We start from the raw sequence: 13,247 nt of genomic DNA, 5'->3' as shown, positions 1-13,247 counted from the left end.
CTGATTGCTGTGCTCTGACTCGCAATACTTCTGCAATCATCAAAAATAGATTCAGGAAATGGGCCTTATTTTGTGCTAAAATCATCCGTTATGCGAGCACATACTTTTTTTTGTTTCTGCCAATGCCTCTTGCTGCTGAACAGTCATGATATGTTCTTGGCAGATTTCTTTCTTAGGTGAATTCACAAGAATTGGATCTGTCACAACACATTTCATTTTGATAAGCAATTGACAAGTATTTAGACAAGTGAATAGAACCTGCATGGGGAATCTTATCTTACCTTGTAGTATGGAGATTTTTTGACCATAGGATGCAGGAACGTCTTCCTGTCTGCCACGCTTCACACCTAAAAGGTTTGTTTGATGATGTGGCGTTTCTGACAGCACGTCTTTGTTGTTGCCTGTATGAACATAAAAGCAGTTTATGAAATACAAATGTCAGAAGCATCCTATTTTGGGTGGAACATGGTATCAGAGAGTTAGTCGGTCAACCTACCTGCACTTTCCTTAAATCCTTGTTGTGCAGATGTTGCTAGTTCTTGAGAGACAACAAAGTGGCATAGAGGAGATGAAGAAAAACCCAAGTCAGTGTGGAGACAAAATATATTCTTCTTTTTTTCGCTGTAAGTGTGTGGACTTACCCATATTATCATTAGAAAGTGAGACGGTATTTGCGTGAGAAGAGTGGGTGTCACAGATGAGATGAGGCTCCATCCCTGAGATGACAGGGTTGATGCCTATCACCATGAGGAATGCCAAGATGCAAGATCTTGGCATCATCCGGCTAGTATTCCCAATCACCTGCATGTTGCGCTGGTCTTCTCGAGAGCTATTTTTCGCAGCAATTAGAACGAGTAATGTGATCTGAGAAATAGCTTTGGCCAGGCTATGTGGAAAAAAGAAAGTTGGGTTTGGATCCTGTCTAAGGAAGTGTTGATATGACCGAGTTGGGTATACAAAAATCCTGAAGTGCTTCTTGAATTTGTTCTATGTGTCTGTGTCTATGGGGAAGCTGGTGACTTTCCTGGGCAACTTTTCGCATAAACATCTGTTGGAATGCTGGCCGAGAGGAATACCACGAGGTGCCCAGAATGCAGCCCCGCTGGAGGAGGTCCCAAAGCCTGTAAAACAGGAGCTTTTCTGCTTCCAACACATCCAGCCCAGATTTGGGTTCGGGACTGTGTGCAGTTGGATGCCGCTGGATGAGGGGCATGCTCAGTGTGATCAAGGCCCTGAAGTCTCCGAATGCTGCCCCGCTGAAGCAGGTCCCGAAGCCTGTAAAGCAGGACCATGCCAGCGCGGATAGTAGGATGTCCCAGCAAGGGCCGCGCCCCAAACCTCAGGAGAGTGCTGAAACTCGGGCAGTTCCAGGCCTCACGACTCCATGAATCTATTGTCTGCCAAGGAAGCAATAAACCTTGCACCCAACCCCTCCTCTCCTGGTCCCAGGATATTCCCCACCTATCTCCACAGCCACCTCCCCTGCTCAAACCATAGCAAGCCAAAAAAGCAATAGAATAATATTGGTACACAACAGCAATCGGAAAACAATCGTATATATATATATATATATATATATATATATATATATATATATATAGTGTATATGTTTAAAGACGAGACGGAGAGGAACAAATGTCTGTTTGGGGGAGCGGCTGGGGCATTAGAGAGGGCGCGGGCGAGAGATGAGAGGCGAGAGAAAGAGGGCAGGGCAGGAGACAGAGACGGCCGCGTGATTGAGAGGAAGAAAGAGACAGAGGGCGCGAGAGAAAGAGAGGGAAAAATAACCAGACGACGGCGATCACCAGGACGGTCCAAGCCGATGCAGAAGGAGGACGGCGTTCGGCGCGGAACGGAAGGGGGGCCGAGGGGATCAGCTGGCGAGGGTGTCGAGCGGGTTGGTGGAGGGGGTGTAGAGGAGCGTAGGCGTGGGGGGGTTGTGGAGGGTGTGGTCGAGGTCGGCCATCTCTGAGTCCGCGTCCTCCTCGTCCACCCGCCCTTCCGCCTGCCTCTCGCCGGCCGCGTCGGGGCCGCGCCCGGCTCCAGCCTCGTCCACCCCGTCCATCCTCCCGCGCCCTTCGTCCTCCTCCTCCGCCTCCTCTTCTTCGTCTTCTTCTTCAACTACGTCTCGGCGCGCCTTCGACAACACTTTCTCGTACTCGATCAGCTGATAAATCAGCCCCTGTTCAAGGAACAATAAGAGTTAGAGGTCGGGCGGATGAGGAGAGGAGGGAGAGAAGGGATGTACCATGTTGGGCCCAGCCCAGGGCGACTTCTCCTTGACGAAAGAGTACGCATCATGCATCCTTCCCGAGAGCTGTAGCTTATCAGGATGGAAAACGGCCTCGCGCATGCAGTAGCCGATGACGAAGGTAGCGGAGCGCGAGACGCCGCACTGGCAATGGACGAGGGTCTTGAGTCTGCGTTCGCGAGCGCGGTCGATGAGCGCGAAGACCTCGGAGCCGTTGAAGATCTCCGCCAGGCCGTCCTGGTCGTGCGACCAGGGAAGCTTGATGTAGTCCAGGGAGGGGCGGGAGGTCTTGCGGTCGGCGTCGAGCCGTTTCATCTGGAACGGACTCGACGAGGAGGAGGAGGCGGGTTGGTAGTGGTGGTGGGGGGAGGGCTGTTCGGGGAGACTGACGCGGATCTTGCCCTCGAAGGAGCGCTTCAGATTGGGGGTCGAGGCCGTCGGGCGGACCATCAGGCCGCGTTTCCTGGGCTGCTGCTGCTGCTGGAGGGGCGTGGGCCAGAGGTGCTCGATGGGCGCGGGGGACGAGGTGGGCTCCCAGGGACACTCGACCTCCTTGGCCACATTGATGATCAGCCCGAAGCCCATGGACGAGAGCAGGTTGCCGTCGCGTGCGTTCTGTTCCGAGCCCAGGAAGACGTCCGGGAGCACCTCTTTGGGCCCGTATTCATACGGGAACGTCTCCGTCAGCTCGCTCGGCACCTCGATGTGTCCCTTCCCACCCACCCCCGCCTGCGAGCTCATCAGCTCCTGGCGGCCTTCGCCCGCAGCCACCGGGTCGAAGTGCAGCTGGACGGGCGTGTTCATGACGCTCTCGTTGTTCCGGCCGATGAGCCGGACGGGGTCGTACCCCCTCGAGGTGTCCGTCGAGCTGATCCCGCCCAGCGAGAGCCGGGGGATCGAGGTGCGTCGCTTCATGGACAGGCCGCCGGTGACGTTGGCCTTGATGCCCACGAACTGGGCCCGGGCTTGGCCGAGGTCACCGAGCCGAGGCGAGGGGGGCAGGGAGCGCGAGAAGACGGAGGTCTTGGAATTGATGTTGTTGTTGCTGCTGTTCGTCTCGTGTCTCGCTCTGAGCGGGGTGGCCAGGGCTTGGGGGACGTTAGACTGTTGCTGATGGTGATGATGGTTGCTGTTGTTGGCTTGGGGGACGGCGAGGGATAGGGAGAGGGGCTTGGTGAGGCCACGGCGGGCCTTGAGGCCGTTGGTCGAGCTGGCGACGCTGGCGACACTGGCGAGGGAGGAGGAGGAGGCTCTTCGGAGCAGGAGGCCGTCGTCGGAGGAGGAGAAGGAGGAGGAGGAGGAGGAGGACAGGTTGAGTGGGGGCCATTGGGAGGTGGGCAGGGAGACACGCGATGCGCGAGGGGGGTTGGAGGCGGGCGGGGGTTGGTAGTGTTGCTGTTGTGGTTGGATGTGGTGGTCGGTTGAGAATGTGTAGGGCGAGTTGGGGGAGGTGGGGCTGGCAGAGATGGGCTCGAGTTCGGTGGAGAAGCTGGAGAGCCTGGTGCGGGGGAGATGGTCGAGGGCGAGGTCGGTGGAGGAGAAGGAGTTCTTGTTTGCGGAGGCGGAGGATGGCGGGCGGAAGAGCGGGGGCTGGTGGTCGGCTCTTCGCATGCTGAGCAGGTTCATCGACAGGGGTGGGTTGAAGCTGGGGTGGGCGTGCTTGGGGGCCTCGGCTGGGTGTGGGTTGTTTGAGAAGGAGAAGTGGCCGAGCTGGTTGAGGAGGTGTTCGTTTGAGTGGGGCAGCTGGCTGTTTAAGCTGCTGGGGGCCTTGCTGCTGGCTTCCCTCCAGCGGCCCTCGATCTCTGCGAAAGGGTCGTTCATCGGTCGAGGATACTGGCCATCCTCTTCAGCCTGCTCTTCGTCGTCGTCGTCGTCTGGGTTGTGGGTGTGGTTGTTTGTTGGCGGGGGATGAGCGCTGTCGACATGCTGCTGCTCGTAGCCTGGTAACTGTCCTCGTCCCGCAGGGTCAGTCTTCTGAGGCGTTTGTGCTAGTGCTAGTGCTAGTGCTAGTGTGTGCTTACTCGGCTTGTCGTAGTCTGTTCCATCTTCTTCTTGTTCTTGTTCTTCTTGTTCTTCTTGTTCTTGTTCTTCTTCTTGTTCGTTGGGAGTGCGTTTGTTGTTGGTAGCCGACGCCGGCGCTTGAAGAGTTTTCTGCTCAAGCCTTATGTAAGCCAGAACCCCCCCCCCCCCCCCCCCCCCAAAGAACACCAGGAAGGAAAGTGTATGTACATAACTAATTGGCTCATTCTCGCAGCACAAATGTCTGCTCATCCACCCTTCAGCAGGGCCAATTGCTTCCAAAGGGGAGCTTCCCACCACAACCTCCTATAAGCAAAAACTGCAGGCAATACTCTGGATGACTGACCAGAAAAACAACTTCTTCATGTAGAAAGACAGTGGAAACTTACAATCAGCTATAAAGTTTCACTAATGACTGCTGCAAACCCTCCTAAACTAACTAAGGCCCCGGTTGTTGTGTGATAAGTGGAGGGATGGCTCAATTTAGAGCTTTTCTGGTCAAAACCCACTCTCATCAAAATGTTTAGCCTTTCCCTCAAAATAATCAATTTTAGCCACCAGGAAAGCCTCCAATAATTTCTATTTTGTGAAATGTGATATAAACTGTTTCCACACAGATTTCCCTTTAATTCTCCACATTTATCACCCCTCACTTAGGCAGGGAAATCAGGTGGGGTGGCCGGCGGGCTGCTTGAACCCGTCTAGGTTCAGGGCGGGGTTTGGGTTGGGATTTTGGGGAAATTTGTAAGCTTGGCCCAACCCAACAAACCTGCAACTGAGACTGGGAAGGCTTGGACAGCCCGCTAGGCGCCCGTTGGGCCAACCCACAGTCTGCCCCGGCAGCCCCCTGTTGAGTGGTCTGCCATGAATGGCAGAGTTTTTGACCCTGTAGCACCATTTGACACCCACAATTTGACTTCAACATCTTTCCCCGCCTGTTGAAATGACATGTTCCAACACTGGGCATATTGGCATACACATTAATCATCAAATGGAGTTGCATGCATCATTTCACTTTTTTTGGTTATCTGGATGAGGCCTGTGACCTGTGGGCTCAACAGATTCAGATGCCTGCAAGCTAAACAGGGGGGTTTGGGTTGGGCAGCAGTTTGAGACAAACTGACCCAGCCTGACCCGCCTGGTAATTCTGCAAACCAACACAGGCAGCCCACTGGCGGCCCAAAACTGCCTGATTGCCATGCCTAGTCACACTCACAAACAGGGTCAGAATAGATATCTAAATTCCCTGCAAAAACAGAAGCTTTGCAACCTGTCCATAAAGCCAAATGCTATAAAGCAAAAAGGGTGTGTGTCATGAGCACAGTCCAGGTCCCAGCCATGACCTCAAAGCTTCCAATTTTTGTGGCTTTTTTGATAACTACCAAACTATCAAGAAAACTGACATGCCATGAGATTTTCCATAGAGGGAACCCTCTTGGCTTTGGTCCCATAATTCTTGTTTGCCATATTGAAGCATTGCTTTTCTGGATGGTCATTTTGCACCCATTGGCACCTGCCACACTTCAGCAGGTACCTGTGTGCCTTTGCAGAAACCAGTGGCTGGTGCAGATATGAATCCTTGCTAAAATGGAGCACCCTCACCCTTCATGATCCAAAGGTTTGTTGGTACCTGCAAAAGTGGGTAGTTACTGAAAAGTTAATCAAATTTCATCTGGTGATATCTCAAAAAAGCTTAAAGAAATTCTGAGTAGGCCAAATTATCCATTGAAAGTTGGCTGATGGTATCCAACACCATCTTCATGACTTTCAAATGGATAAAACATTTTGAACTGCTGATTTTGTGACCAAAGCTCAGATACTGGTAACAACAGTGAAATCAATCCAATCCAATACTGTGTCTTGTATTGAATACAAACTAATTTGATACCATGTATCATATCAAAAAAAAAAAGAATAAAATGATACAGTTGGTGTCATATTTAAAATAAGGTAACTGTGTCAGTCTTGATCCAGTGTCCAATCCCAGCAATACACCAAGTATTGGTCAGATTTTATCATATCAGAAAACTAATCCACATTGATTGGATCATGTTGGTGACCAATCCAATACCAATAAAATTTATAGCAGCTCAAACCAATCCAATACCAATATGTGTATTGTATTGGTTTCATCATAAAAATAAATCAGCACCATGTATGGCAATTTTCCACATCATTCATTTCACTTACTGGGCTTTGTCCAATACTATCCTGAACCAGAACAGATCTAGAGATCCAATGTTGTGCTGGTTGGGGTGTTTCTTGTTACCACTTGTTCCAATCATTTTGTAAGTTGTCAAAATCAGCATTGTTGACTGTAGGTCTTCTCTATTAAGGCTCTTCCAATTGTCTCCATGGAAAACCTCATGAGGGATTGTGTGATCTCTGAAATGGAGATCAATTTTGTTTTTCCAATTTGAAAGGGTTGCAAGAGGGCAGATGACTAGTGTAGCTGCAGATTGTTTGTTGGGATCAGCTTGTAGGAAACTTCTTCCGCTGTTACTTGTTGCCAGAATAAACGCAAGGGCTGTTAACGTCTTTGCCAATCCCATATTATCAGCTAGTATTGATCCCTGAGACCTGTTGTCATTCCGTTCCTCCGTGCTAGAATTCAAATCTTCTTCAAAGTAGCTGCAAAGCCAGGCTTTGTCATGGTGGTACCACAAGGATTCTGGCTTGTTGTTCTGAGCATCTTCATTCTCAAGGAGGAATTTTAGGGCAGATATCTGATGGGTTTTCATGTTTGTCTTGCACCAAGGCTGAAACGCTGCTCTGCGCTACAAAAAAGCGGTCTTTTAGCGCAGCGCAGCGGGGAACCGCTGCGCGGTCAGCCCAAAAAGCGGTAGCGCAGGGCCAGTCCCGCTGCGCTACCGCTGAAAATAGCGGGGGCCCGCTTTTTCCCCAACCCAAAAAGCGGTAGCGCAGCGGACGCGACCGCTCCTTTCAGCGCCGCGCAGCGGCCACCAAAACAGCTGCGCTGCGCTTTTTTGAATGGCAGCGGGGGAGCGCTACGCGGCCAGGTCAAAAAGCGGTAGCGCAGCGATGGTTCCGCTGCGCTACCGCTGAAAGTAGTGGGTCCCCGCTTCTTGCCAGACCCAAAAAGCAGTAGCGCAGCGGGCGGGGCCGCTACTTTCAGCGCAGCGCAGCGGCCAGAAAAACCGCTGCGCTGCGCTTTTTGAAGCGCAGCGCTTTCACCCTTGCTTGCACTTTTGAAACAATGTTGAAAGCCAAGTGTTATGACCCGTAGCGCGGGCTCCACAGCGCAGACTCACATGTACATAGACTACACGTACATGTCACGGACCATACTCAAGGCTCGAGAGGCTGGAGATCTAAGCCTCTTCCTCATCCTGCAATCTACCATCTTGGATCCAGAACCCCCAGAACCCCAGACCCCCTTCCTCATCCTGCAATCTACCATCTTGGATCCAGAACCCCCAGAACCCCAGACCCCAGAATCCATCTTCCTCTCCCTAGAATAGACCATAACATATTGCAGGATCTACTTCATGGAGACAAAGACTAAGAACCCAACAGACCAACAAGAACCAGATTGCTCCGCCTCCAAAACCTTGAATATCCCGCACTCCGCTCTCAGAAACCTGACTCCACTCTTTGAAACCTTGAATATCCCGCTCCGACATCACACCCAACCCTTTCAATGGACGCCTCCAAAGCCGCCAAACTCCGACAACAACTGGCCAACATCACCAAGAAGGCCGACAAAGAGGAGAAAAAACGCCGCCAGGCCAAGGCCAAGTTGGAGGACGCACTCCGCAAGCAGAACCCATCCCCCCCCCCACCCCTACCAACCGCCGGAGCAGAGATAGCCGCAACCAAGGCCCCCAAGGTTGCCCAACCCAACAAGTTCAATGGCAAATGCAGAACGGCAGCGGAGACGTTTGCCTGACAGGTCAGCATCTACATGACCTTGAACAAGGCCATGTTCCCAACTGACTCAACACAAATCCTATTTGTGTCTTTGTACATGACCAGAACCACGGACGTATGGGCTGCCCCGTTCCTTGACCAGCCGGCAGCGGACCCGCCCACCCTGACTTACGCGGAGTTCTCGGCGTCCTTCCAGGCCATGTTTTTTGACCTGGAAAAGAAGACAAAGGCGGAACAAGCTCTTCAAGTGCTGAAGCAGACCGGGTCCGTGGTGGACTACACCCACACCTTTGTCCAGCACGCTTCCGCAGCAGGATGGGAAATCCCCACCCTGGTAAGCCAGTACCGCCAGGGCCTGAAGTGGGACATCCAGATGGGGCTCATCGTTTCCTGCACCGCATTTGCAACTATTAATGATGTTGCTAGCTTAGCACTAGAGCTCAGCATGGCAATGAGGGGAGCGGGGACTGGAACAGCGCCAGCCAAACAGAAGATCAACCCTGACACCATGGACCTATTGGTGTTAAAGGGATGACTCTCCAACTCCGAGAAGGCCCAGATGATGCGGGAAGGACTCTGTTTCCAATGCGGAGTACAGGGCCACATATCCCGTGGCTGTTTGACCAAGAAGGGAAAAGGCCGCGGGGACGCCAGGATTGCAGCAATAGAGGATCAGATCCGCCAACTATGTAGTGGAAGGGATGGTGGCAATAGGCGGAGGCGGACCAGCAGATAAAGGCGGAAAAGGCCAGGCCAACTCGTCAAAAAATCGAGGTGCTCAGGAATGAAGGTTGTGCCTTTCCTGAGTGCGGCGGAGTTGTCTTGTAGTATTGGTGCTAGTCAAACTTTAAAGGGAAATAAAATTGATCCCCAATGTTTCATTTCTTGCACCATCACAACTCCCAGAGCCACACCCTAGATCCCCTTACCCCCTGCCTCCTTCCTGGTTGATTCTGGAGCGACCCAGATGTGTTGAGTGAATCCTACACCGCCGTCGCGGGATTACTCTGCAACGCCACCGCCTCAAGGCGGACTGTCTTGGGATTTGATGGATACACATCCCAAGCGGCTTATGAGATTGACCTGACCCTGAAATTGAATGAAGAACCCCGCTGTGGTAAGATCAATCAAAGCAGTACTTCATTGAAATAGTATTAAATTACATATTACATATAACTTTTAGCAAGATACATACTCAAAAAGCGTGGATGTTACAATGTGAACATGTTCTAAGATGTTACATACATTTTTCTGTGAAACTTCTTCATCAAAAAGCGCCCCCATTAGCTGGTTTTTCATCTATACATAAATACTAGGTTTTGTCTTCACACGTCACAGATATGATCATCTCTACATATCAAATTCCTAATCCAGTTATAATTTAAAGCTTAAATATAGTCTAAGTAATTAGGGTGAAAGCCAGGAGTATTTTATTTCACAACACCTTCCTAATGTGGTATATTTTTTACTACACACAGTACAGCTTTCCCAAAGTAGCTATCTTTTCACACTATATTAAATTCTTCTTTCACAGCTTCTTATTATTATTTCACACTGCTTATTATTTCACACATCTAAGAATCACTCTCAGACGAGTTTTCCTCTATAAAAGGAGGACTTCCTTGCCCCTTCTTGTTTCTTTTCCCCATGTCTGCATTAGTTTATACATTTACATATAAAGCATTCATCACTTCAAAATATTAGCTTCATAAATTGCCCCCTTCAAAAATTGAACTCTTCTAAATTTGCCCTCTTCTAAAAATTGCCTCAATTCTCAAACACCTACAAGGTTAAACAAGCAACTTATTTTAGACTAAAAATCTTCAGAAGATTGTGCCACACTTTAAATCTAGTGCACTCCCAACAGCTTATTACAGGAGGGAAGCCTTTCAAGCACCCTTGTAACATGTCATTATCCGTGATACATTACTTATTCCCCTCCAAGCTCTACTTACCTGTTGCGTGAGAGTTCCACACCGCCCATCAAAGTTCATCATCACCCAACTGAAAGAGACATACAACGGCATCCTTGGGATGCCATGGGTCTGCAAACATGGACACCAAATTGACTGGACCACCCGCACCCTCCAACAGTGCAACTGCCTCCACAGTTTTGTCCACTCTGAAAACATCCTCAACAGAGGGCCAAGGGCCCATGATGGGGAAAGCTAGGATTTGTGACAAGGGGGTGTGTGTTTTACCGCCCCCACAATGTGAATTTGATAGACTACCCTCATCCATACTCCCTGAAACAGCTGGCAAGCTTGTTCTCCCCATAGATAGTACTCCGCACCCCAACTGGAATCCCGCCCCTCCGCAACCTGAATGGAACCCCGCTGACCCCGCCAACAATTTTGCTACTGCTTTGGCTGTATTGCCCACTCCGCAAAAATCTTCAACAGAGGGTCAAGGGCCATGATGGGGAAAGCTAGGATTTGTGACAAGGGGTGTGTGTTTTACCGCCCCCATAATGTGAGTCCAATAAAGTTTCTCCGCAATCATTCTCCAAAGCAGCTGGCAAGCCCCTTTCTCTCCCAGAACATTACACCGCAGAGATCAGCGCCGCCAGGACGTTGTGGTTGACCTCCCCCTGGCTAGTGGCAGCGGGAAAGGACGCTATGGCAGTACGGACCGCCAAAGAACCAGTCCCGCAGTGCTACCATCAATTCATTGACATGGTCCAAAAATCCAGCGCTAAGAGCCTACCGCCACGGAGGAAATATTACTTTTGTGTTGAACTAGTCCCCGCAGCCACACCTCAAGCAAGCCTGATTATTCCACTTTAACCGGCCAAGAACCAGGCACTCGACACACTGATTGCAGAAGGACTGGCCAGCGGAACAATCCGGAGAACCGCGTCACCATGGGCAGCCCCATTTCTATTCACAGGGAAGAAGGACGGAAACCTCCGCCCTTGTTTTGACTACCAAAAACTCAACGCGCTGACAGTGAAGAACCGTTATCTGCTTCCCCTGACCATGGACCTGGTTGACAGCCTGCTAAATGCCAACACCTTCACAAAACTAGACCTCCACAACGCCTACGGAAACATCCACGTGGCGGAGGGTGGTGAGGATAAGCTAGCTTTCATCTGCAAGGTGGGGCAATTTGCTCTGCTCACTATGCCATTTGGACCCACAGGAGCGCTGGGATACTTTCAATACTTCACACCATGGGATTTTTCTTGGCACTTGCATGCAAGTTCCATCATACAATATTGTTTAAGAACCCTGTTAGATATATCCTGGAACTTGAGCCTCAATGTATACTGAATTCATGATGAATTTATTTTTAACTTATGCTCAATTGAGCTGAAGGCACTTTGGAAAGGAGTTGAATTCAATTGAAAAACAGCTCCAACTTGACTCTAGGTATTACTGGAACTATTTTAGAACACATTTTCAACTACCTTGCAAGGCAATATCAAATACTTGGCATAAACAAGGTATTTACCACAGGAATCATATATTTCTAGAGCTGACCCCTATCATCTTTTGGCGGGTACTTGGCACCTGTGGGCGGGTATCTTGGCATGATATGGCTGGGTGATGGTCTACGTGTCACACAAACGCGTGCCCGTACGTTTGTGTGACACAATGTGTCACAGAAACCCACACAGGTTACAAGGTTTTGTGACAGTTGGCCCCCAAGCTCCAAAGTCAAACCATAGTACCAGAGCAAAATCAGACCTCCCACTAGAGCTGACGCTTTGCACCCGGGTACCCGCGGCGGGTGTGGTTACCTGCCTGAATTTTGACCCAGAATGGACACCCCCACCTGCTGGCAGTTACCTGCGTACTTCCATGGGTACCCGTCCACAGATACCTAGTACCCCCCAATGGGCACTAAGGGCAAGCAGAGCTGTGCAGAATGGCAATTTGTGTGCAGTTACCTGCCTGAATTTGGACCCAGACTGGACACCCAAACCCGCACCCCGCGGATACCTGTGCACTTCCACAGGTTCCCGCTTGTGTACCTGCCAACGGGTACTAGGGACCAGCTCTACCTCCCACAGTATCACTACACTCCATCCAAAGTTTTAACCATGTGTAATAGAAACAACTTAAAAAGAACTTGCAGCTTTTTGGTGTGTGCCCTGAAAATAAATACAAAAACCGTTTCAGAGAAACCTACTGGCTATGGGTTTCCAAAACAGGTCAAAAATGATGATAATTGAAATATGAGGAACTTTGGTCAAGATTGAGGATCAAGTAAACCTTATCATTAAGGCCCTGTTTGGCTGCCGCGTTATACAACATAAATGGTCAAATTTATGACGTGCAACCCCTGGGGGTTTCAAAGTTTTGGTGGCAACAGGGGGCAAACTTTGGGTCGCGGCGTCATAAATTCAACCATTCATGACATATGATGCGGCAGCCAAACAGGGCCTAAATTGGCCTGGTATTCAGCATAGGTATGGCATACATTTTACACAGACATTGCACAACAGATTTGGTATGATTCCAGTTCTTATAAACTTACTTTGTGGCAGACATGAAATTGCCTTCCAACCAGCATCTAACTGAGATCCAACCAAATCTATGACTGAGTTCAGAGATGGCACTTGCGCACAAGTGCCATGGAAACTCCCATGATGTCAGAAGGGTGAATCTCACCCTTTCACAAAAAGTTGAGGAATTTCTCCCAAACATTTGGGCATTCAAGTTGAAAAGATATTCTCATGGAAAAATTTCTGTTAGAGCCTTGGAATTCAATCTCAATTCAGCTTGAACCCATTTCAAACTTGCCTTGAGCTAAATTCAGCATTGATTCAACATTAATTCAGCATGAATTGACCACAAGTTAATTGAGTGGAAATTGAGTGTAAATTGCTGATAGGGTTCCAGAAGAAAGTTTAAAAGGTTAAAAAAAATTGAATGATTGGAATTGCATGCAAGTGCTGAAAAAGCTCCCCTGGTATAACCCCATGATTAATCAATATATATTATGTAGTAGTAGTAGAAGAAACCATTGTTTCTGCCAAGCAGTTGACAATTCATTGCAGTGTGGTTGTACATATGTTTTTCAAGAGTTAAATTAATTTATACAGTCAAGTTGAAGTTTGTATCAATATGATATCAGACCC

The 13,247-nt window shown here is 49.7% G+C and overlaps 1 protein-coding gene across 1 annotated transcript; it reads right to left on the bottom strand.

Moving 5' to 3' along the window:
• Nucleotides 1–1,873: 1,873 nt before the first annotated feature.
• On the bottom strand, nt 1,874–4,072 carry PtA15_3A596 (uncharacterized protein; the record flags this gene model as incomplete). The annotated part of the gene is made up of 3 exons (XM_053167578.1): nt 1,874–2,047; nt 2,642–2,950; nt 3,713–4,072. 3 exons carry the CDS (start codon nt 4,070–4,072, stop codon nt 1,874–1,876), a joined length of 843 nt encoding a protein of 280 aa, XP_053018782.1.
• Nucleotides 4,073–13,247: the final 9,175 nt, after the last annotated feature.

This window comes from Puccinia triticina, chromosome 3A (genome assembly GCF_026914185.1).
Source record: "Puccinia triticina chromosome 3A, complete sequence".
Classification (NCBI taxonomy): domain Eukaryota; kingdom Fungi; phylum Basidiomycota; class Pucciniomycetes; order Pucciniales; family Pucciniaceae; genus Puccinia; species Puccinia triticina.
Note: the sequence above shows the minus strand (reverse complement) of the source record. Positions and strands in the feature narration are given on the sequence as shown.